The sequence below is a fragment of the Ammospiza nelsoni genome, chromosome 14 (assembly GCF_027579445.1).
Source record: "Ammospiza nelsoni isolate bAmmNel1 chromosome 14, bAmmNel1.pri, whole genome shotgun sequence".
NCBI classification, from domain to species: domain Eukaryota; kingdom Metazoa; phylum Chordata; class Aves; order Passeriformes; family Passerellidae; genus Ammospiza; species Ammospiza nelsoni.
In genome coordinates this window covers 11,823,414-11,848,372 of record NC_080646.1, presented here as the reverse complement: position 1 = coordinate 11,848,372, position 24,959 = coordinate 11,823,414, and the positions used below count along the sequence as shown (strand labels likewise).

General features: G+C 42.1%; 1 protein-coding gene across 2 annotated transcripts in view; it reads left to right on the top strand.

Annotated features, from left to right (window-relative positions):
- LOC132079504 (tropomodulin-2) overlaps positions 1-24,959 on the top strand; it is a 32,865-nt gene extending 7,906 nt beyond the window's left edge. The window contains exons 2-10 of one of the 2 annotated variants that reach the window (XM_059482172.1): positions 1,840-2,041; positions 4,274-4,430; positions 15,216-15,338; positions 16,381-16,467; positions 19,113-19,243; positions 19,815-19,922; positions 20,193-20,336; positions 20,641-20,785; positions 22,800-24,959. In XM_059482172.1, the coding sequence (XP_059338155.1) occupies positions 1,916-2,041; positions 4,274-4,430; positions 15,216-15,338; positions 16,381-16,467; positions 19,113-19,243; positions 19,815-19,922; positions 20,193-20,336; positions 20,641-20,785; positions 22,800-22,834 (1,056 nt within the window). In that variant the 5' untranslated portion in view covers positions 1,840-1,915 and the 3' untranslated portion in view covers positions 22,835-24,959. Of the gene's footprint in view, positions 1-1,836; positions 2,042-4,273; positions 4,431-15,215; positions 15,339-16,380; positions 16,468-19,112; positions 19,244-19,814; positions 19,923-20,192; positions 20,337-20,640; positions 20,786-22,799 lie in introns of both variants that reach the window. The other variant, XM_059482173.1, reaches the window with a different exon arrangement.

Sequence of the window (24,959 nt, the reverse complement as noted above, 5' to 3'; positions counted from 1 at the left end):
CTGATGCCCTAGGACAGGATGTTGTACTGCAGCTCCATTTGGTTTTACAGTTTAAACAAATTATAATTTTAAAATAAAATTCTTTCATTATTTAACAAGTAATTTTGATAAAAAATTGCTTGGATTAAACACATATTGAACTAGATTTCTTCTTAATCACTAAGTACACAAAAACATTGGCTCCTTTGTATACTGGTTTTGGTCAAAATATCCCCCACACTCATTGCATATGAGGAAATTTTGGTATTATATTTCACAACAGTTGTAACTTTGTTAAACATCAGATGCTGACTACCTCCCTAAAACAAACTCTCAACTTAAGAATGCTTGAATTCTATCCTGACATGTGGAGTGGCTTGATGATGATGTCATGCTAGGAAAACAGCAGCCACAAACAGAGCAGGAATAAGGAAAAAAAAGAAAGTGTATAGGCAAAATAATGATTCTTCTTGGAATAGGATATTTAAGTTACCAGTAAAGGCTTTATGTGCCTTGCAGTAGTCACAGAATTGCAGATATTTCAAATTTGTAAATCCACTGATTATTCCCTTCCCTTTCAATAGGTTGCTGATTTCTAGTATTTTTGATAAATATAAAAATGAAATATGTTTTAATATTTAGTACTTAAATAGTGAAACTCATAAGTAAATGAAATATTTTCATTTGGACTTGGAATAAAAGTAAAACAAAAATCAGGCTTCCAGCTCATATGACAAACAACAGCACCCACATGGATTTTATCAGCTTATGACAACTAAAAACCTGGCCAGAGGAAATTAGGGTTGGGGTTGGTATATAAATCAGTGGTAGGTGCCATTGGCTGGTTTCCATATCAACCATAACTCTGAAATTTGAAGGCAAAAACTCATCTGTGAAACTGCCCAGCTAACTGTGTCATTGGGAGAGTGCTGGTGCTGCTGCTGGGGGAGCTGGACACTCCTGGGAGGGCCTGGAGCACACCGAGAGCCCCAGCTAATGCTGCTTCTCATCATAAGTTAGTTCTCTTTCACTCTGTCCCTTTACAGGCTGATTCTGGTTCTGGAATTTGCTCTGGACAAGAAAAAAAAAAAGAGCAAGTAAAGACAGAGAGTCCTTTGTCATATTGTCATATGACAGATATGATGACAATGACTGTTGTGGACATGCAAATGGGATCTTCTTGTTCCCAGTCGGCTGGGATCATCTAACAAGGAATCATGTTCAAATTTTAAAAAGAAAAGAGTTTGTGAAATACTAACTTCGTATTTTTTTTCATGTTTTTTCAAGTTTTGAACTTCTGCAGGTCTCCCATGTAACAGACTGAATTACAGATATTGTTTTGAGCTATAACTGGCATCTCCTCACTCCAAGAATTTTGATTATATGTGCTATCATTTGTATCTGAAGTAAGACTAACTACCAGTGTACCTGACAGATGCTTAGAATGTGCCAAAAAGTCAGCCAGGATGATGTGGGTTAGCTTTCAGCCACCAGCAAAGCTGGGATGAGATAGAATCCCTCAAGGCATAACGTTTTGGTTTTTGTTTGTCACTGTTGGACTGTTTGTGCCTCTGCCACTTTGCTTCTGGCCAAAAGAGCAAACAGATACTGTTTCCAAGCAAATGAAATAAAGCAGCTCTATTTCTATGAAAAAGGAAGAGTTGCTAATATTTTCCTTATCTGTGTCTCAGAGCTGCTGCTTGCTCTGCCCCAGGACACTGAACCCGTCCTGGCTGTTCCCATCCCACAGCCCTGTGCTGTGCCAGGACACGCTGCTGCTTTAGCAAGTGTCACTGTGACCCTCAGCTTTCCAGGGCTCTCAGCTCAATGGAGATGCTCACAATGGTTTATTGTTAGCAGGGAGTGTGGCTGGAGGAGCTGGGCACCCCTGGATGGTTGGAATCCTGAGCAGCAGCAGAGCAGCACAGCAGGAGCCATGTCGCTGCCCTTCCGAAAGGAGCTGGAGAAGTACAAGAACATCAACGAGGATGAAATACTCAGCAAGCTCTCAGAGGATGAACTGAAGCAGCTAGAACATGTTCTTGATGACCTTGATCCTGAGGTGAGTGATGAGAATTGCAGCACTGCCTGTTAGAAATGCCACACACTGCAGGATTTTTAATTTCTATTCTGTGACAGTGTGCTCTAAAGTATGAGCAGCTCAGCTGCAGACATTTTGGTTGTATTCCTGCTGTGATGTGCTACTTTTGTAAAAATCACTGTGCTCTTGTTCTATTTAGACATGAGCTTGCCTGCAATCTAAATTTTTAGTCATGTTGGCACACTGCAACAAAATGAGAAGCTTTTTATGGCTGCTATTTCTGAGCACAGCAATAAACAAACATAACATGTGTTTATGGAGATCAGCTCTTTTGAACTTCTGAAATCTGTTGACTGTGTCGTTCAGCACATATATTTTTAGCTGAAGAGAACATGTTTGGGTATGATCAAGCAAAACAGGATTCAGCTACCCAACTGTCATTTTCCAGAGAGTAAGAATAATTTGGATTATATCTATCTATCTATCTATCTATCTATCTATCTATCTATCTATCTATCTATCCATCTATCTATCCATCTATTGCCCCAATTATATATATATATATATATATATATATATATATATATCTCCCCAATTTTTATATATGTGTAAAAATTATTATATTTATATAATAATTGAGAAATTGTCACAAAGAATTTAAAGATCTCTGGTCTAAGAACTACTTGATCCTACAATAACGAGGTTACAGTCACAAGTGTGCAGGGAATTGTGACTGCACCTACTCAAAAATATTCAAACTGATGTAGAAGCTTGAAAACTGGTAGGTAAAATGTTCTGTCTGGAGGCAAAATGAATTTGGAGAAACACAACAGAATTATAGCTTCTCATTCTATAGCACCGGTTTGTCTGGAAATTAATGGGAACTTTAGTGTTCTCTCCCACCATGTTGCCACTTCCCACACTACTACCACTTCTACATTTTCTGATATTTTCAAGTATCTGGCATCTCAAATGGAGACACAGAAAACCATTAAAAAAGCAACACCAACCAACACAGTAAATCAGGCCATGGTGCATTTGTATTTATGCTACATGTGTGCAGTGAATTTGGAGCACTCTGGGCACATTTGTGCATGCACAGGTGAAATAACTGCTGACTTGAGTTGTTCACTGGATGTGCTCAGAATTGCCTGTGTATTTGCCATGGATCAGATTTCCTCTGCATGTTCTGGCCAGAGAGGAAATGTTCCTGAGGTGCTCTGGGGCACCTTCAGCATGTTGGTATTGCTGCATGTGCACTGCAAGGTCCACCTACCTGCATTTCTTCTTGGGATTTCCTGGACTGAAATGTGGGGGCCTCGTGCATATTCCCATGTTACAGGATGCAGGAGAAATCACAGGACCCCACAGCTACATCTTGAAAGTGGGAATTATCTGCTTGCTTCCTCATACTCTGAATAGCTGAGGTCTACCTCATTCACCAGTCTCTTTAGTGCATGCCACTCATTTCTGAAGTCTGAGAGACATCTGCTTTAGAATGAAAGGAATTTTGTTTTCAGTGAGAGAAAAATGGAAAAAGAGTAAAGGAAATTTACAGAAAACATAGCCTGGTTTATATCCCTGGACTGCAAACTGGGGTCATAATGACTTTACTTAGTTCTTGTGGTCTGACTGAGGATATGGTTAATACAAATATTAGTGGGTGTGGTTGTGTTCACAGGGATCCCAGGACAAGGGAAGAGATGAGAATCTTGACTCTATGTTTCAGAAATCTGACTTATCATTTTATTATATATATTATATTAAAAGAAGATGATACATTAAAACTATACTAAAAGAATAGAAGAAAATATTTCATCAGAAGGCTAGCAAGGAATAGAAAGGAATTGAATGATAATAAAATCTTGTAACTAACCAGAGAGTCCGAAACAGCTGGACTGTGATTGGCTATCAATTAAAAACAACTATATGAGACCAATCACAGATGCATCTGTTGCATTCCACAGCAGCAAATAATTATTGTTTATATTTTGTTTCTGAGGTTTCTCAGCTTCTCAGGAGAAAAAAATCCTAACGAAAGGATTTTTCATAGAATATGTCTGTGACAAGTGGGTAGTAAGTCAAGAGCACCGAATGATGTGCTGGGTTTTGTGATTACATTTAGGTAACGTGTGTTACTGCTGTCACCCAAGAGCATTATGCAAAGCACGATTTCACTTGCAAACCCCTGAGATGAGGTGTGGAGCAGAGTGTGCAGCTGCCTGTGTCCTTTCCCTGCCCTGTCTCTCGCAGAATGCCCTGCTGCCAGCGGGATTCCGGCAGAAGGACCAGACCACCAAAGCCGCCACGGGCCCCTTCGACAGAGAGCGCCTGCTCTCCTACCTGGAGAAACAAGCCCTGGAGCACAAGGACAGAGAGGACTTCGTGCCCTTCACGGGGGAAAAGAAAGGTACTGGCCATGCTTTGGGCAGCAGACAGACAAACAGAGTCCCTGCTGTCTGTTCTTGCAGTGTGCTGGGCACCAGAGCTGGGGCTCTGCAGTGCAGGGCGAGGCTGCAGTCAGAGCTGGAGCTGCTGCAGCACAAGGGGAAGGGCTGGTTCAGCTGCTCCGGTGTCTGCATCACTGCTCTGCAGCCCCATGGCCTGTCCCAGTGGCAGCCCCATGGCCTGTGCTGGGTTAATGCCCAGGTTAACTGGGGGTACAGCACCAGGAGCACCAGTGCAGCCAAGGGCTCGGGCAGCAGCTCCCTGCTCAGCCAGTGCCTCTGGGTGCACTCAAGCACAAAGGTGCTCTCACCAGCCCCACAGGGTCTGCTCCCTGTTAAGCACTCGGCCATGCAGGGGTGTTGAGTGGGGGAGGCATTCAGGAGGAAACACATAAATAAATGCCTTTCTGAGTGAATCTTGCTGTACGTAACAGCTCAGGGAATACTGTTACAAAAAAATAAGTATTTTTCCACTTGTTTACTATCACATCTGGCAATGCTATTCATGCAGACACTTTCCCTGCTACCCTTGTCCTACAGCTACAGGGAATAAAAAGGGGAAAACCAGGAAAACCTAATTCTAATAATTTAAACACTAGTAGGATAACCTCAGGGCAGGAACAGTCATAATTTAAACAAACAATATTCCTTTAGTACCACTAACTCCTTTTCCTTGTTTATAAGAAGGAGACCAAAATGCTGGCCTCAGGCAACCCCTTCATTCAAGAAGGAGCTTCCTAAGTCTGGGTCCATTTCTGGCTGTATAATGCATTTGCCATTATTTCAATGGGATCTGCTTAAGGGAAAGCAAATACTTCAAGAAACTCAAGGGCAGCATTTTTTACATTACGTACAATTACCAAAGATGTAAAATGTTATTTATACAACACTTCATAGGCCAGGAGTTGTTACTATCATTACATTGTGTTCTCAGTCTTTGAAACAATGATTTCAGTCAGATGAGACATTTTTCAGCTAGATCTGATCAATGTGTCATTTTTCTATGCAGCATTTTCTTTAACCTATTTTTTGCCCCATCAAAATGCCCACACACTGCTCTTCAGAGGGCTGATGGTGAGCCCCTGACATGCAGTGACAGGGCAGAGGTCCTGCCAGTAGCAGGAGAGGTCAAGCACACACTGTGCAGGAAGGAAAGCACTTTACTGCAGTATGGATTTATTGCCAATTGTTTTCAGTCTCCTACTCATGCTGGGTCAGAGCAGTACAAGTCACTGCTTGCAAGCCCCCAGGTATTTATACCAACACCTCCAGTCAGGTCTCACCTCACTGATATTTACAGATTTAAGGTTAAAATTTTGCAGTTTTCACTGTATTATATCTGAGATCTCCAGATAAGGCTGAAACATCAGTGCACAAACCCCAGCAGTGTATGGAATGGTACATACCCATAGGACTGGCCCTTGATCTGTACGAAATGAGTCCCTGCATTGTCCCTAACAGAGGTACTGTATGTGCTGGGCTGTTTATTCCATTTCAGTTTTCCTTTGATGAAGCTGGAGCAACATTATTCCTACATTTGCTTCCAGATGCCCTTAAAGTGCTTATGAGTTCTGCTTATTAGTTCCTGGTGTCTCTGGTGTGGAAATGCCACTGCTTTGCAAACACAACCAACCACACATTTCACTTCCCCCCGAGCACAGAGTGAATGCAGCCCTCCTAGCATTTAAAGCTGTTCTTAATTTGGCTTTTGATTCACTGTGTTCATTTACTTCAAAATTACAATTTCAAGAATTATTACAATTATGAGGTAATGGCAGCATTTTAGGCCACAGGAATTATTCCCTTAATTTCCTCTTTGTACAATACAAATTCATGACAAAATCCTCAGTATCAGCTTTAGCAGATTAAGTCAAATGAAAACAACCATGTGTTCTGTGATTTCTGCAGTCATTTTACAATTATAATCTAAACACACAGAATTATACTACATTTTCTTTGAAGTCAGAGGCCAAATGCTATGAAAATACCCTTTGTTTCTTTGTTGGTTAGAAATAACTGAATTAATCTGAGATCTGATGAGGTCCAGTACCTTGACAATTGAGTGCATAGTGTCATTTTTGCGCTGCTTTAAGGGAACTGACTTTGAGAACAAAGTTGTTTATTTTGAGTTTGGCATATCCTAAATTGGTACTGGAGTGTGAGTCCTGCTGCCCCTCTGTGGCTTGGCAGGAGGTGTCCTACAGAAACACCACCAATGCAGCAAACTTGCAGCAATGCAGCCCTGAGCCCTATAAAACATATAGCTGCAATCTCCACCTGCCAGATGCACTGAAATCCTCCCGTGGGTTCTATGATAAACCTGCTAATTGGCTGCTAATTGGTAAAATGTGATGGATGTTCTACAAAGTCCATGTGTGGCTATTCCTGGATCTTAGAATCTATGCTTGTAACTGAAGTGTGACTCATTTTGACACTTGCAATTGAAAACAAAAAAAACCCAGGATGGCTGTATTAAAATATAAATTACTTTTTTTTTTTTTTTACACTTATAAGAAGATATTTCCCATGCAAGGGAACAAAGCAATCCTGAAAGACATTTTCAAATCTGATGCTACATGCTAGATGCTTTAATTGGAGAATAATTTGTATTCTTCCAAAGCTCAGTAATTAGTTCAGGAAAAATAATTTAAATTTCTAAAATGTGTCCTCAGAAGAATTCTAAAGAAGGATATCTCTTGAGGAAAATCTCATTTCTCATCTTCTGCACGTTGATGGTCTCTAAGCTGTATTTACAGATTGGTAAATATTTATATGATTATATTACATAGATTTCTGTTAAATTATTTCTTTACACTCGAAATGCACTGTAATGTAGCCATTCTGTAAATAATTCCAAACTAATTTGAGGCTATTTCTGCTAGTTAAAAATTAAATTCTCAAGCAGCTCTAAAATGCATCCAGTTGTGTATATTTGGGAAGAATTGATGCCAAATTGCCATTTGGTGTTTATGACCTAAGAATATTTGTGTGTCAGTAGGATTAGAGTATGTCAAGTGTTGTTTGAACTTTTGTCAGTGTTTTGTACTATGATATTTGTCTGCCACTGGAAAAGCATTTATTTTTTCAAGTTTAGGAAGTGGGATGCTTCTATTAAATGCAAAGTGACATTTCTACCAGTTCTTACAGTTACTATACAAAGCTAAAACTTGGAAATTCAGTGATGAGCTGAAAAGAAGGTGGCATTTAAAATATCCTCCTTCCAGACCAGCATGTGGTACATGATGATTTTTTATCAACTGTCATTTTTTTAATCTACTGTTATTTTTTATCTACTCTGATGATTTTTTTATCTACTCTCTTTTTTGTTATGAATATTTTATTGGAGAGTTCTTGACCCAGAAGCAATACCAAGCAGCTGCTGAAGGACAAAAACTCAGTTGCCTATGTTGGTCTCTAAATGCTGAGCAACCATAAGGTTTTGATTGTCCTAGAAACAAGCTAAACCAAATTCCAGAGCTGACAGGGATATGCGGAATGGTTAAAGCAGAGGAAACGTTAAATGTGAGCCCCAGACAAGGGGGGCTGATTGTGCAGGGAATTGCCTTGTTTCTGATTGTAATTGTGGTTTCAAGAGGTTGGAGGTGTTTGGCAAAAACAATCAAATGTATGGAATGCATTAGGGTTTTGGGCCTCTGCCACATTGCAGCTTGGTGGTGTACTTCATTAATTGCTGTACAAAAAGGATTGAAGCCTGCATGGGAGGGATCTCACATTTCAGTGGAGGCCCAAGGTTTGCCCAAACCAGGGCTGGAGTGATCACAGGCTCACACCCAAAGCTGGCCACTGAGAAATGTTTTCAGGCTGCTTTACCCACATCCTCCCTAATGCAAGTCAGGGCTGGGCACTTCATTGGAATGCCCATTGTGTGGCTTGACACGATCTGGTGGCTTTCAGGAGCTCTTGTGCAACACAGATGTGTGTCAGTAATGAGCAGTGTAGGCAGAGTAAGGGCTGATAACTGGGCCATGGTGATGGGCAGTTTGTAAGTGTTTATTTTGTGTATTTTGGATTTGTTCCTACTCAGGATAGATGTTCTAGAAATCCTTACATAGAACCTGATGGTCTGTGGAAGTTACTTAGGGTTGTACTTAAGTCCAGGTGACTCACTTGACAGATATAGCTGGAACAGGTGGCTATCAGACTTCCATCACTGAAGTATCATTTTCATGTTCATGAATGACCCAGGAATAAAAAGAAAAGTGGGGAACATGAGGGGCAGTGCAGACACAAAGTATTCCAGAGCTCTGTCAGTGCTGTTTTCTCTGTACCTCAGTCTGACCTCAGCTTGAGTCCTGCTGTGGCACAGACATCGACTGGGAAGAGCATTTCTGCTTTCTTGCAGGGCTTCTCTGAACTGTATGGTACTAATGAAACACAATTTAAAAAAGTTCTTCTGTTGTGAAATGTCATTAGCTATGAATGGTTGCTTTAGGGATTGCTGTTTCAACCCTTCACCACTATCCTTGTTTTCTACATGGTCTTCTGCTCCTTGCCAAACCATTTCATTTTGGATCCCATCCAGTTCTCATCAAAGGCATGGAAAAACTCCAGTGGATTGGGCTATTATTATTTGTGGCTAGACAGGGAAGGGGAACATGCTTGTATGTGATTAAATACTAACATTTTCAGCTGATTGATAAAAGGAAAAGGGAAGAAAGTACCAGAGAACTTTTGGCCAAACCTGTGTTTTCAGTTGCTCTGGCAGAGGCCATCCATGTCGCATGTGGTGCTGTGCCAGGCAGAGTATCAGTACACAGCAGCAGTAATAAGAACAGTCATTTCCAGAAGGTCAGAGTGTTAGAGTGGATGCTAATGAGTTCCAATCCCACTGTGTCCAGCAGACTGCTTTCAAAATTTAGGGTTTAATACAGAGACACATTTCTTGGATTGACATGGCAGTCGTTTCACCCCCAATGCCTAAATGGTTTGTTTAAGTTTTTGCCACCTTTTTCCTATTCTTTAGGGCTTAAATTTAGAGCTGATGTTTGTCTCTTAAGGCACTGAAAGCATTGCTGACAGTAATGCCTCTGGCCAGTGCCTTTCACTGCTTGCTTTTCTAAGACTCTCTTTTAGTCACTCACGACTTTGCCAAACTTGCACAGTTCACAGTGAAATTTCCCATGCTGAGAGGCTGCCTCGAGTTGGATTTTTGGAAAGTGTCAGCAAAAAGGACTTAGCTGCTTCCAAGAACAAGATTAGGAGAAAACACATTGTTTTATCCATCTAGAGCAAATTTTTCCAGCTGATTTTTTTATGACCTGCAGTGCCTCCATGCTTTGAAGAGAAGACTTGAAATGGAATCCCCAGGGAAATATACTCAAGTCTGGCATCCTCAAAATATTGTGCTTTCTTGTGCTTCCAGTTTGTTGTAGCATTCTGCAAGCATTCCCCCTGCAGTGAGTGCTGCTCCAGCTCATGTGGCAGCTCAGCAGTGCCCAGAGGGACCTGGCATGGCTGGGCTCTCAGGATGCTCTTGAAATTCTCATCTGAGAGGAATTTCCTCCATGTCACACCACGACCAAGGGCAGGGAGGCTCCCTCCTGCTCTGACCGACCTCCCCTCCCTTTGTAAGGGCACTGCAAAGGAGAAAAAAGAGCCAAGAGCCAGCAGAGAGGCTGGGGCAGAGGTGGAGGGGGGGTTTGAGGAGCTGTGTGAATATTCCAGGATGAAGGATTAGATGTGGCAGCTCTGGGGAAAGGAGCTGTAGAGGAGAGCAGTGGTAAGGAAGGGAGGGCAGAAGAAAGGGAGGTGGTGGGAAGGGTCAGGACTCAAAGATTTTCAAAACCAGGAGATGTAGGGGATGGGGAAGGCACAGGGGGCAATGAGGGAAGGAAAAGAGGAGAAGAATGTGCTGGGTAGGAGAAAAGAGGCCAGAAGGGAACATAACTCGTGTGATATTCAGCTCTGCCCACATTTCAAAGGTCTTTGGTGTCCAGGAGGACCTGACGTGCAGTGGCACAGTTTGAGTTTCTTCCTCCTCTAGCACCATTCCACATCAGACATGGATCTTTCTGCTGGATTGGTCGAGTGAGAATCCAGGATACTGGGTTACTAACTTCTGATAATCCATGTGAGGGTCTGAAGAAATTCTGGGCTTCCTTCTGTTTTAAAAAAGTACAGGTTGGCTTTGGTTTATTTTTGTTTGAGCCCGCATACTTTCCAGGAGAGCTCTTTGAAGGGTTTTGCTGCAGTGGCAGCATCACAGCATGCTGATCAAAGCCAAGGATACTGGTGCAACTTGAGTTCACTTTTTGTGTTTATGCACAATAGATTTGACAGCTTTGGAATGCTTATCTCTGCAGCCTTCCTAGTCCATTGTCATAGTTTTTAAGGCATAGAATATGCTGACACTAATCCAAGAGCAGCAGAACAACAACAATTATGATACTGCATTTTTATTACTGCTGGTGTTCAGCTCCATGCTTACTTGAACTTGGAATGTTTTCTTCTTCATAATACAAATTTATCCTTGGTAAGAACTAATTTAGCTCCATTTTTATAGAATATTTGTAGGGAGGTGTTTAAGAAAGCATCAACAGAAAAGAATAGTGTAAAATGAAAAAAGTGAATCAGGTGCCTGTCTTAGGCAAGGCAGATTTCCAGGATTATTGAATTTCACTCCCAAGGTCAGTATAGCATTCTGTAATTGAGAACAAACAGGCACTCACTGTGCTCAGTGATTCATTGAGAAGTCAGAAGTAGTAAGTGTAACCAGGTCTTTTCTTGAAAATACAATGATCTGAGTTACACTATATAGGGAAAGAAAGTACATTATTGTTTTACAATTATGGTAGAAAATGCATTTGTATTATAAAACTAAGTCAATATCCTTAAAAAATCCTCCCATAAATGTGCATATGGTAATTAATTATTACTGTATAAAAGGTGGAGATCTCATTTCCTTGCTTTAATCTGACATTGCTTTAATGGGGGCATTTGCACAATGCAGGAAAAGAGAACCTGGCTGAACCAAGTGGCAAAATGAAATCTGTGGTTTCATGACTGTTCCCAGTGAATTTCTTTTTTTTAATGGAGAATTTGCTTTCCTTTTACCTGATCCACATTTCTGTGTCTCTCTGTAGTGCTTCCCCCTGAATCCTCTTCCCTCTGGCTGTCAATGGATTTTGTTTCTGTAGCCTCTTTTGAGGAAAGCCATCTCCTATTTCAGTCTCAATAGAAGTCTTGTTTCTGCAGTGGGTGAAAAGGAGTAGCTCTGCTGTTAAACTGAGCCAAGACAAAACTCTGCTCACTGCACTCACACTCAGCAAGGCCCTGGTTTGTAATCAGCTGCCTCAGCCATCCCCCAGGGCACCCCAGACACTTTTGGCCAGTTTGACCAAAGGAAGGGGAGAATTGCAGTGATGAACACTTAAAATTACACACTGAAAGAAAGCACTTGGGATTCCACACACTTTGGGTTTCTGTGCTTGTGTAAAAATAAAATTATATTTTACTACAGTTAAGCAAAAAAAATATTATTCTTATGCAGAATTGTGGTTGCTTTTGTCTTGTTAACAACAAAGTAGCTCAAGTTATGTATAAACAGAACTTCTGTCACTGTGTTTTTCATTGGTAGAAAGTTAAGCTACTACTATTAAAACTTAGCATAGAACATTAGCATATTCTGGAGGCAAAATATAGCACAGCCAACATTAATTATACCAGATAGAATAAAATAATAATAAAATGCCTTCTAAACCACAGTGTGAATATAAAGAACATCAAGAGCAGCAGCCTTTCTTCATAAATCTCACTTTATAATAATAAAATGTCACTATTCCTCCAAGGCTTCTTCCAAGTAATAAATTTTAAGTTGGACCATTGAATCAAGGAAGCCACAATCCATATTTTATTTTGTCAGTGAATTCCATGATGCACTGGATAATGAATTTACAATGTACAGATGTGGGACTAGGAGACACCTCCTGAATCTTTAAACTGTGTCTTTAAATAATGAAGGAAAACAGGTTGACAGCTGTCTATAAACAGACACACAGGCTTTGCAGCTGGTGGACAGGTAATAAATTCCTAAAAACATGCTAAATACAGAAGGTTTTCTAACCTCCATCTGCTGTGCTACAGCATCTCTTCACAGTGGAATGTTCTTATCTAGATTGCAGTAAAATGAATATTTTTAAACACCACTGGATGCCAGCAAGACCCACATACATTAAAGATATATATTACTGTCTTTGACATGACCTTGCCCCTTTGAATATTTCATAGAACCAAGAATAGAATTTTTTTTCTGAAACATTTGCCGAGAATGCATTAAATGAAGCTATCATTGCGAATCATATACACATTTAACGAGATTCAGGCTGGTGTCCAAGAATTACATATGCCTGAAACAAATGTTTAAAATTGTATTCCTATATATGTGAACTGTACAGCAAAGGTATGAGCCTCTAGAGGCTTCCATTACCCCTTGATTTCTTGCTATGCAAGGCACTTGACCTTCACATATCCAAAGTCCTTAAAGACCAAATACACCACATACTGTGCCCAGTTTAGTCCAAACTCAAGGTCCTGTGTGCCTTTGCAATGTTGTGTGTGAAAGCACAGACTTGGATCAGTGTTTGTTGAAAGTGTGACTGGGGTTTGGGTCTGGGGAGATGTGGAACTGCTGCTGCAGAGCAGCCTTATCAGTCAGGATAAAGATTCCCTCGATGCCTCAACCAACCTACTGAATACTCAAAACTCAGGTGGAATCACCGGTGACCTGAAAGGAAAACACTTTCTGGGCAGTATTCCTCACTATTCATTGCTTACTCAGATACTCTGATTGATTTTGGTTTTCTAGCCCTCAGCACAGTAATGAATATTTTTCCTCAAGTCAGGTTAAGTCTTGGTCAGTGGTGTCTGGATAGTGCTGCCATCCAACACTTCAGGTTAGGGGGTGGCACAGAGAGGGTCTGAATTCTGCCCAGCTGTGCTGCTGGTAAATCTGGAGAGCATGACTGACCCATCTTTGTAGTGTTTCTTACCCCAGATTTCCACTTGATTTTTGTTTGATGCTGCTGGGATGGCTGTGCTTAATTGCTGTGACCTAATGCAGTCACAGTTAGAATGGTCCTTACCTTTCACCCACCAAAGGCTTTTATCTTCTTGAAGCCTTTTCTAAAAAGATTACTTACTTAAAGTATCACATGAAAAATAAATCATACCGTGATACTACTTTGACTTCCTGCATAATTTTTTGTCCAATTTCTACTCAGAAGTAGTTTAGCCTTGGTAGAAATATCTCTAAGGTAAATAATGTGAATCATGTATCAATAAACCTTGCCAGAGTTTCAGAAATATCAATTAAAGTTTTTTCTGAGCTTACTCAGTGACTTCAGTCATGAAAGCTGACAGCATAAAAATGGCTGTAGACAAACTTGTATAAAAGATATAAATGAATTGGAAATTACAACATGAAAATGATACTTTGGACCATAAAGGGGAAAAATGAAGTCACAGAAGTGTTGAAAAAAACAGAGGCCAAACATCTGTAATTCAGTACTAAATATCAGAATTGCATTCATGAATGGTAACAATATGACTAATAGAGTTAAAATTAAAATTTTAGAGACATTTCAGAAAGCCACAGGACTAGATGTAATGCTTCAAGCATTATTTCTAGAGTGTAAAAAGCTGCACAAAATGAAAATTTAAAGCTGACAGTGGCCAAAGCTGCCTGCACCAAAGATCATCATTGCAGCAGGATTAATTAAAGCCTGCTTGAGAAGGAATTGTTAGGGACAAGGTGAGGGCAACGATGGCACAGGGGACAGTTGATCATGGGGATTCCCTCAATTATTGGAGCAATGGCTCTGTCTGATCCTGGGGATCATCCAGTCCTGCCCTGGCTGTGGGGGCTGCTCAGGAAAGCTGAGTGGGAGAAAAGCCCAGCAGTGCTGGTGCCTCGAGTGCAGCTCCAGCTCTGACTCCAATTTGCAGTTCCATCATCCCAGGGCTGAGGTTAACCACCACAGCAGCCTGAAGGAGTAGTGGAACTTGTTGTGCTGTTCCTGGATTTATCCTGCATTTTCCCCATTTCACAGACAGGCCAGTGACCTCAGCCTTGGGGGAATATTGCATGGAAACACATATCTGCTAACCCAAAGGTTTCAGCAGGATACAGAGCGAAACAAATATGCCAGGAGTCTTTCTTGGGCAACATGTGGTTCAGTTCAGACTTTTCAGGCCTGCACAAATGATCAGGGTAAGGCTATTTATGTGAATGATCAGCAGGGGACACAGAGGGAAAATACTCTGGAGGGGCTGGGAATTAAACTGAGTTACTGGAAGAAAATAGGTTTGCTGAGCTTTCAGGATCATGTATGGAAGTTCATGAACTGAAAGATTCTTGCAGTAGGATGGTTTTAACTGCTCCTGGTGCCTCATTTAAATATAAGGATGAAATTTCTGCAAGGTTTTTGTGTAGACCTGATTCTGCCTATTTAAGGACACAGGACCTTCAGAAAAATCCCAGCTGGGACTCCTCCTGAGAGCAAATTCCCAAAATAACAATCACCAACAAAGAGCAGTAATCTGCACCTTTTATTTTTAGACTTATTAAGATCCTGGTGTGGAGGATAACATCAAGTAAGAAAGAGAAAAACATGCCTGTGATAATATTTCCAAGCAGTTCCACTGTCACAGACCTATTCCTCTGCTGCCAGGAGGCAAAGAAGTTGTTCCAATAATTCATTACTCACTCTGGCTTTTTTTCTTTATCTTAGGCAAAATATTTATCCCTAAAGAGAAGCCCGTGGAAACACGCACGGAAGAGAAGGTGACCCTGGATCCAGAGCTGGAAGAGGCCCTGGCCAGTGCTTCTGATACTGAGCTCTATGACCTTGCAGGTTAGAAACACACAGATGTGATCCTCCCTCGTGTGCAGCCCTGCTCTGGCCACAGCTGCCACCAGGAGTGTCCCGTGATGGCCCCTGGTGCTGCTCTCATGGGTCACACATTGCCCAGGATGGTTGAAGCAGGACTCAGCAGCTGCTGCATTTCAGACTTCTCTGCTTAAAGCTGATATGTCAGGCCAGGGGGGAGATGAAGCAGCTCATGAGATTTGGGGAAGGGAAGGGTGAACAGTGCACTGCAGGCTGGGGTGCTGGCACTGTAATGGAAGTGACTGATCCCATTATATCCACATTGTTTGTAACATACTGCAGCCACCTCCTCTCAACTCTGACATCCCAAATAGCCAGATGAGCTTGTTAGAGTGGATAAAGATCCTGAATCCATGAGGAAATTTGGAATCTAACCCCTTAAATGAGAAAATTGGTTGCCAGGTGATTAGACCTGGGTATCTTCAACACTCTGATTATTTTCCAAGCACATTAGTATTGATGTGCTTCCATTGGAAACCCTGGTGGGAATGGCAATGCATTAAGCTCATCACATGTACAGTGAGATTCTCAGATGCACCAAACAATAGAACATATAAGTAATAAGAAATTCTGGTTGTATATTAGGGAAGGAAAGTGATTAGGAGTGTAGCATTGAAACAATTTACAGGGAGGTGGTGGGATGTCCATGCCTGGGTGTTTTCAGACTCCAGCAGACAAAGCCATGGCTGACCTCATTAGTGCTGGCAGCGCTCCTGCCTGAGGGAGAGGCTGGACAGGATGACCCACAGTGCTTCCTTCCAGCTGGCACTTCTGGGATATGCAGTCTACATTGACTTGATTGTCCAAAAATCTATATTGGAAGTGTCTGTGTCTCCCGAATTTGTAGCCCAAAAGACTCTCCCCACAAGCAGGCATGACACACACAGCATTTTATAAAGGGGATTTTGTTTGGGGAACTAAACTACGATTTGTAGCAGACACTGTCCTGCAGTCTGTGTTCCTGTCATTAACATTGTATCCTCTTGCTGCTGTTTACACATTTCAGCTGTTCTTGGAGTGCACAACATGGTCAACAACCCAAAATTTGATGAAGCAGGAGCCCGTGGTAAAGATGGAAAAGGAATCGTGAGAAGTAAGCAAGCAGATTTCTCTTGTGGGCTGCATGTCATCTCTAGGGACTTCTACAGCTGTAGGTGGGCTCTGTTGGTCTAATTTAGTGTAATGTCACTGGAACCAACTTTGATTGATCTAACTCATCATGAAAGGTGACTTTTTAAAAGTAAATATGATCTTAAAATTCATTATAACAACAGTAGTGTACAAACAGATGATTCCTAAGGGAATTTCTTTTCCTAGAGAGCAGTATCTGGCTCTGCAGAGGTGTTTGAAAGAGTGGGAGTATTTAAGAGGCCAAGACATATAAATTTCCATTCCATTTCAGTTTAGGCAGCAGGCAGAAAACAGAGTGAGCTGTGGCTAAGAATTGGCTGCAGTTCAGGCCAGGCCATTTTGCCCCAAATACCTGCATTAACACACCTGAAAAATTATTGTAACTATAAATAATGTGGTTATTTGAACCACAAGGGCTCAAATGTGGCAGAATCCCTGTCAGAGTCACATCTGTGACCAGAGTCAGCTTGAGCTGCATTCACAGGGAGGCAAAGCCTGCCTGGATGTGCTCCTGCCCAGCCACTGCCTCTGATCTCCCACCTGCACCTGGCTCCTGGGGCAGTGGTGCAGAGGGTGCCTGTTCTGTGCCTCCCTAGGGACACAGGAAATGGAATAATTCTGGAAATCCCCCAAGAGAAACAGCTGCAGTTACTAAAAACAAATCCAGAAATGTTTGCACTGAATAAACAGCCCCTTGGTGAATCTGATCTGAGCTCAGCAGCCCGCAGGAGGCTGGATGGAGGGAGAAATGGAGCATCTGAATTCCAAGCTTTCCTTGAGAGCTGCCAAGCCTTGATCCGGAGCTTGTCACCTCCAGGCCCTGGATATCTAGTGGGCTAAACTTTACTTTTTAAGACAAAACTGTGGAATGCCCTTTCCTAGGGAAACAGCACTCAAAAAAAGTTTTCTTCTCCTCAGGCCATGAGAAGAGCAGCTATCTGTACCAAGGGCTTTCCTTTCCATCTTCCATTGCTGCAGGGGAGGTGGGGAAGCAGACAGGACCCCATGTCACTTCATTTTTCTCAGGATAAAGCTGCTCTGCAGGCCTTCCCAGTGGGGCCCTGTGTGAGCTGCCATCTATCTCATAACAGGCAACTGCCTGCATTACTAATCCTCCTAGATTTCAGAATATTTTTGTTGTACTAAGTCAAAAAGTCAGCTATGTGAGTCAGCTAAACTATGCTCCAATCACAGACCTATGAACCAGAAAATCACCATCATATCACTATTCTTTGGTCCAAAAGCAATACCTTGCCTTAGCCAAGTGAAATGCTCCAGTAAAAATTTGCTCATCAATGTGGCAAAACAGCACCATGATTAAAGAAACAAGAAAAACTCATGGAAAGCAACAAGAAGTAGAAAATGAAAATTCCTCCTGGCTTTAGCCTGAGTACACTGGGATGTCTAACCTGAGGACAGGGTGCTTGTGTCTGCCCTGCTCCCAGTCTGGCAGGGTGTTGCCACAAGTGCAAAAAAGCTTTGCTTTTTTTGTTTACTTTCTGTCCTTGCATCCAAGGTGAATTCTCTAAATGTGATTTTCAATTCCCAGCTCCCTAGAAAGGCTGAAGTGTTATCAGGGATATGTGAGATCTCTCAAGAAATTAGTAAAAAGAGGTTTGGCATCAAAGGGAGCAGAGTGAAAACCAGCTCAAGATTTGTCTATGACCATCTCTACTATGAGTATGAGCTCTAAATAGGATGTGGTTTTCTTTTGGCCCATGATATGACATGAACCTTTACCCATTGCAATGAACAGCAATGTGTACTACACTGAGACTTGAACACAAATCTTCAAGACCTCTCCCTGTCTGGAGCATGAAATAAAAGGATTCAAACATACTTGTGGTCAGCAGCATTCTAGTGGCTTGGGAGGTCAGGGTTAATAAATTAATCTCCACAATTGTATGCATGGGAATTGGAAGTACTAATTATGTTCTAAGCTATGATTTTTATGCATCTCTGAGAATATTTATAGCTCATAGCTTCCAGCACTAAATACCACAGTTCTTTGGAACATGACTACTCAAAGATTTCATAAATCTTGGTGCTGGCAGACAGACTTACTTTTCATGCTTTGATGGTTTTATTATTTTAAAAGTGCAGATGTTGCAATTTTACAAGGGCTAATTGAATTTATAGTAAGCTGAGATAGTATCAGCTGGGAGGAGGAAACTGAGGGGCCTCCTGCTCTTGTTGCTTTCTGTAGCACAGTCTATTCCTAGGTGCAGGGACATTTTCTCACTACAGTGGGCAAGGTCTGAGCACACCTTTCTTTACAGATATTAGACACAGTATCACATCCCAAACAATACTCTTCAAAGCTGCTTTGGCTGCAGTTAATTGTGCAGGGATTTTGTATGAAGGAGGAGTTTGCCCTTGACAATGCTGCCCAGCCTGCCTGACCTCAGCCTCCAGTGCCAGCTCTGGGTGCACAGGGGGTGCAGAGGGCATGGCAGGGATAAAATGGGGATCATACTCCTACCTGCAGGTTTTGTGGCTCTCACAAACCCTTCTGGACTGCTGCAGTACAAACCTAAATGGGAATGGAACAGCCAGAGGGATGGTGCCTGTTCCTAGGCTGACATTTCATGAGATTTTGTGTTGCAGATGTGGTGAAAGGTGAAAAGGTCAAGCCCATCTTTGAGGAGCCACCTAATCCAACCAATGTGGAAGCAAGTTTACAAAGGATAAAAGCAAATGATCCCAGTCTCACAGAAGTTAATCTCAACAACATAAAGGTAGATGCTGTGGTTTTGTCCAAAGCCTGTGCCTTTTATCCTCATATTTTGTCTCTCTTTACTGTTCAGAAAAAGCAGGGCACGCAGGGAAGGGGTGGGGAAAGGAGGCTCCTGTTGTAGAGGCTCCAAGGTCATCAGTTCCTGATCATCCTGAATTAAATGCTGATTAAATGCCCCAGGGGTGACTCCCTTTGGCTGCCTTTCTCAGCAGATTGTGAAGGAAGATCTCTCATGGGTACTGTGCAATCATCACTGGCCAAATTCAATCAGCCCACACAGGCAAGAGGAGGAGGAGGAGCTGGCATTGGAGACTGCACAGCTGGCAGAGGAACAGAAAGTGGCTCAGAGAGGGTCACGTGCTGGCCTTGGCCTGACCCAGTTCTGGGCAGCGCTGGCATCTCAGGCACCTCCAGCCTCTGGGGGCCACTGTGCCCACTCTGGAAACCATCCTCAAACCATCAGGGCTGTTTCCTTTGCATAGACTGTGCTTGTTCATCAATCAGTTTCATAATAACTAAAATCAGCAGTGTGATTGGCTTTCCTAATCCCTGGATTTGTCCTTTTACCCTAGAATATTCCTATTCCAACACTGAAAGATTTTGCAAAAGCTCTGGAAACCAACACACATGTGAAGACATTCAGTCTTGCAGCTACTCGAAGCAATGACCCCGTAGCCATTGTAAGTTTCAACATTACTGGGGGAAAAAAAAACACAACAAATTTTAAGTAGGTTCGTGTCTGCTTTAGGATACATTCTTTATTTTCCCTTGCAGGAATTCTCTATGGCTATGAAAAGCAGAAATATAATCTCTTCTGATCTACCTCTCCATTCTTCTAAGCATATTTATGTTTTATTTCTTGTTGGTACTAAGCTCTGTTTTGCAGATTCCCTGCTATTCCATGAAACTTTCAAGATGTTATCTCATGTTCCCTCTTTTTGGCCCTTCAGGCATTTGCAGATATGTTGAAAGTGAACAAAACACTGAAGAGTCTGAATGTAGAATCCAACTTCATCACTGGGACAGGGATTTTGGCACTGATTGATGCACTGAAAAAGAATGAATCCCTAACAGAGATTAAAATTGACAACCAGGTAAAGAGAGAATGTTGGGGAAGCTCACTTTTGTTTCTCTTCTATGTGGATTCCCAGAGGGTTCTACCAGGGGACTCTGGCAGAGTCAAGGCAGCCTCTGTGGCTCTGTCATGTCCCCAGTCAGTGCAACCAAAGGGTGGAAAACTTCTCAATAATTCTACTCAAAACCCAGGGCAAAATCCCCAGGGATGGGATTCTCTTTGTAGTTTGCAGCCCAGTACTTAAATGCAAGCACCTACTTCTCTCTGATATGAATGCAAATGTTTCCTTTTCTTTTGGGCATCCTTCACTACATCCCCGATAGAGGCAGCAGCTTGGGACAGCTGTAGAGATGGAGATTGCCAAGATGCTGGAGGAGAACTCCAGGATTCTCAAGTTTGGATACCAGTTCACAAAACAAGGTCCAAGAACCAGGGTAGCAGCAGCTATCACTAAAAACAACGATCTGGGTAAGCTGGCACTGCATTTACTCATCATTTCTTGGTGTGAGCCCAGCCCTGACCTTCCCAGGCACAGCTCTCCCTGTCTGCTCATTCAGACGGAATTTTGACCACAGCGTTATTCACACTGCTCCGTGTGAGGGGAGAGGCAAAGCTCCTCAGGCTCTAGAGCAGAAAACAGCAAAGATCTTACTGGGATTAGGAGCCACTATTTTTCTCCTGCTCCTTCTGGGGAGTTATTTCAGCCTTTTCTATGGAGTGTCCTAAATTTCTCCCTGCTCTATCAGCTGTTCTGGGCAGTACATGAGGAGTCAAACCCATCCTGTTTTCTCAGAGGACACAGAAGTCCTGACTTTGTTGTCCAGCCTGCCCAGCCAAGGGAGCAAACCAGACCCTCCTGCTTTTGTGACCAAGGACAGGCAAAGACAATAAACCCTGCAAGTGTCACCTGAGTGTGACATGCTCTGCCCTCAGTACACAGAATACACAGGAGATGACCAGGCAGAAGAAATTTAGAGTGAGAAGGGGAAAAAAGAAATTAACTTTGTATTTTTAATCAGTTCTGCTTCAGACTGGGGTATCAAACCATGATGTCTTTGTGAGTTTCAGCTTGGGTTTCTCTCTGTGGGAACTAAGATAAAAGTTGAGGTAAAACCTTTTTCTTTCACGCATGCTTTTAGGAGTTTGAAATTTTAATTTTTAGCAATATCTAAGCATTCCAACCATATACTATTTTTCCTGTCAGTGTCCCAGAAGGCTATTTGAAATATCCCATCTACAAATAGAGAAAAACCCTTTTTCCCCATTATTTCACCACTTGTCGTTAGACTTATGTCCTAATCTTTATTTTCCTGTGTTTGTGTTGTTTGGTTTTGTTCAGGATTTTGTAGGACAGAATTCCTAAAGGAATTCAATAAAATAAATGAACAAAACACTGAAAGCAGACACAAATGACTAATGCTACACTGCAGGCTTTGGAATAATGCAATCTGCCAAAAAGGCATGATGAAAAAACCTCCTCTTAGTAAAGTAATGAGATGTTTAGTAATATATTGTTGTTATTGACTTTCTGTGGTGAAAAGCATTCATCCATCAAGTTCTACTGCTTTGTTCTGTGCTTCAGCCATTCAATATCAGGAACAGGACATGACACTGACATAACACTAAATTTTCTATCACACAAACAGGAGAACTTTGCAAATCTTATCTGGCCAGGTCAAAAAAGACTCAGTGTATTTTACTAGAATGTGGAGTAGCAAATGCTGCCCAACTAAACCTGCTCTATACCAGGTATAATATATCTTAAGTGCTGTAAAAATTCACACTTGTCAGAATAATCCTGCCCATAACACAAGGCTTACCACTCTGGTTTGCTAAAAGACAACTTCAGTCTATGTGGTTTCCAGTTAAAAAACAGAGTCAATTAACTGAATATCAGATGCAGTCAGAGGATGTGAAGTTTAAACAGGTAATTGAATGTCCAATATATTTTTTGCCAATATTAACTGATATTGGTACTTCAGAGTACTTCAAATTATTTTCTAAAAGAATATGACTATTGCTTACCTACAGTATACACTGTGCAATTACAGAAGTCATTAATTTTTGATGCCTAAATCTTAAATAATCCAGTGCACTGCAGACTAGAGCAGACCAGTATCAATTTAGCTGGAACACAGTGTCATTTGAAAGAACAATAAAACTGTAATAAAATCTAAATGGTATCACTGGAAGGAAGTGCAGGAAGTGGTGATTGTTTAATCATCTAAAACCTTTACCTCAGAATGTGATTTTTGTGGAAAATGTACTGATGTGAACACTTGGTGAAATTCTACAGTCGGCAGTACAAAAAACGCAGTTTGGGTACAATTATTTTGTTGTGCATGATGGTATATGGTACATATTGATTATGGTAATTCTTGTGAGCATTTCCCAGAAGCTGCTCCCTTCTGTGCTGGTTGCCTTGCTGGGGGGGGTGTCTGTGCCCTCAGGGAGGCAGTGCTGACTCTCCTGTTGCCCACAGTGCGCAAGAAGCGGGTGGAAGGGGAGCGCCAGTAGCCACAGGACACCAGGCACGACTGGAGAGCACCACCACTGCAGCCCAGAGTGCTCACTGCTCAGAGGGGAAGGCACTGGAAAACTATTGCATTGGGAGTTGCTGGTTTCCGTCAATGTCTCTCCTTTTAACCTTGAAAACAGAGCCTGCTCATTCTTAATTTTCGTGGTTAATTTAATTCTTGTGAGAAAGGTTCATAGTTGGTTTGATTTTAATGAAGAAAATGGTTTGCAGTATCTGAAGCCAATATGCAGCATCTTAACTGTGTTACTGAGCATAACATATAGTGACTCTGACCCTTATTTTAGACACTTTTTGATATATAAAAATATCACCTTGTATATAGATAAGGGATTCTCTGCTGAAAATAGAAATTTTAGGGCCAAGTTCTGCAATGCCTTATGTTTGTGAATAATCCTTACCCATGTGTATAGTCCTGCTGAACTGAATCCTGCAAAGGGCTGCTCCCAGGAGTAGAGCTAGTGATGCCAGTACAGGTTTGCAGGTTGCCACCCCCGAGCCTCTCTCCTGCAGGGACCCGGGCAGCTGGAAGCACCTTGGAGCAGCTCCTGTGCCCCTGGTGGGTCTGCACCCGCCCAGCTCCCCGTGCAGGGTCACGCCTAGACGTGCAAACCTTGTCAAAGCGTACTTGTTTACATCAGCTTAGGTTAGCTGATCATTTTGCAATGTTACACTGATGTTTTTTATTCTTACTTCACATTGTAAAGTAATATTAGTGCTGCCAATCCCGTAGACATTGAATGTTTTGGGTTTTTTTCCTAGGCCAACAAGTTTTTGTTTGCTACTAGAATGCACAGTTTACAGCTAGTGATCTTAACCTAAACAAGTATTCTGAGCAATATTTGTTTTGCTTTGAGCCATGAGTTTGACTTTTTTTAGTTCTGTATTTATGTACATTTGTTAGCATTATAGGACTGTTCTCAGGATCTTTTAGATGAAGATTAATTAAATGCTTAATCCAAGAGAGCCACTGTGCTACCAGGGAAAAAAAAAAAGACATTAAAGGGGTAGTTTGGACAGCCACATGACTGACATTCACATGCTGCAGCTGAGGTTTGGCCCTGTATCACAAGGCACATGAGTATTTGTGCCAGTGCTTGTTGTCACCTTATTGTAGGGGTTCCATACTGCTGTCTCTTTATCACAAAAGTTCCATACCTTCTTGGTGTTTCTCATGGGCATCTCCTCAGAGCACTGCCTCTTTCTTCCTCACAAAGCAGCCAACTGACCCCAGTTCCCCTCTCACCCAGCCACCCCCTCTTTTATAGCATCTTCTTCTCATTGCTTACAGCTGTGGCCTGTTAAAGTCAGGCCTGCTCCCAATCTTTGCTAATTGGCCCAGCTGCAACTCCTTAGGGGTGAGATTACTTTCTACACTATCTTTTTTTTTCCTTATATTCTATTCCCCTACAAGTGCTTATCTGAATAAGGGCAGATTTAAGCACATGCACAAATGCTTTGCTAAATCATGGCCTTAACTGATGTGCTGGACATTATCTCAACCCAGTGGGAAGCACTCACAGAGCAGCAGCTAACCCCAGTGCTCAACAGCATTGAAATTTCAGTAAGAATGCAGTCTGATGTTTCATTTTGTGTTATTCACCATCTAAAACTACTCTCTGCCACAGTTGTATCACTGCCAACAGCTGACTGACAGCCAGAGGTGCATGCTGTGAGAGCCCAGGGATGCTCAGGTCAGGTGTGTCACACACCCCAAGCTTTCAGGAAGCTGCAGAAATGCTCCTGCAGCCAGAGCTGGGGCACGGTGGCATCTCTGAGACAGGGCTGCACACCACAGTCACTGCAGGATGCTCCTGAGCCAGCAGGGACTGCTGGGGGCACTGGGATCAGAGACCTGGTGATGCTTGGCACAGTTCCCTGAGTGATGTTGTCACCTTGCCAAGGTGTGAGCCAACAGGATGAACCCTCCCTCTGTGCCTTTTGTAAGGGAAATTAGAAGGTCCAAGCCAATGCTCTTCCTGTTGGATACTGGTCTTTGTAGTGGGATCCAAAGTGAATAACACTCACTGAAATCCCACTTAAAATACTTGGCTAAAGTGGTCTGCAGAGCTGGGATGTAAAGTGCAGCAGCCACAGTTTACTTCC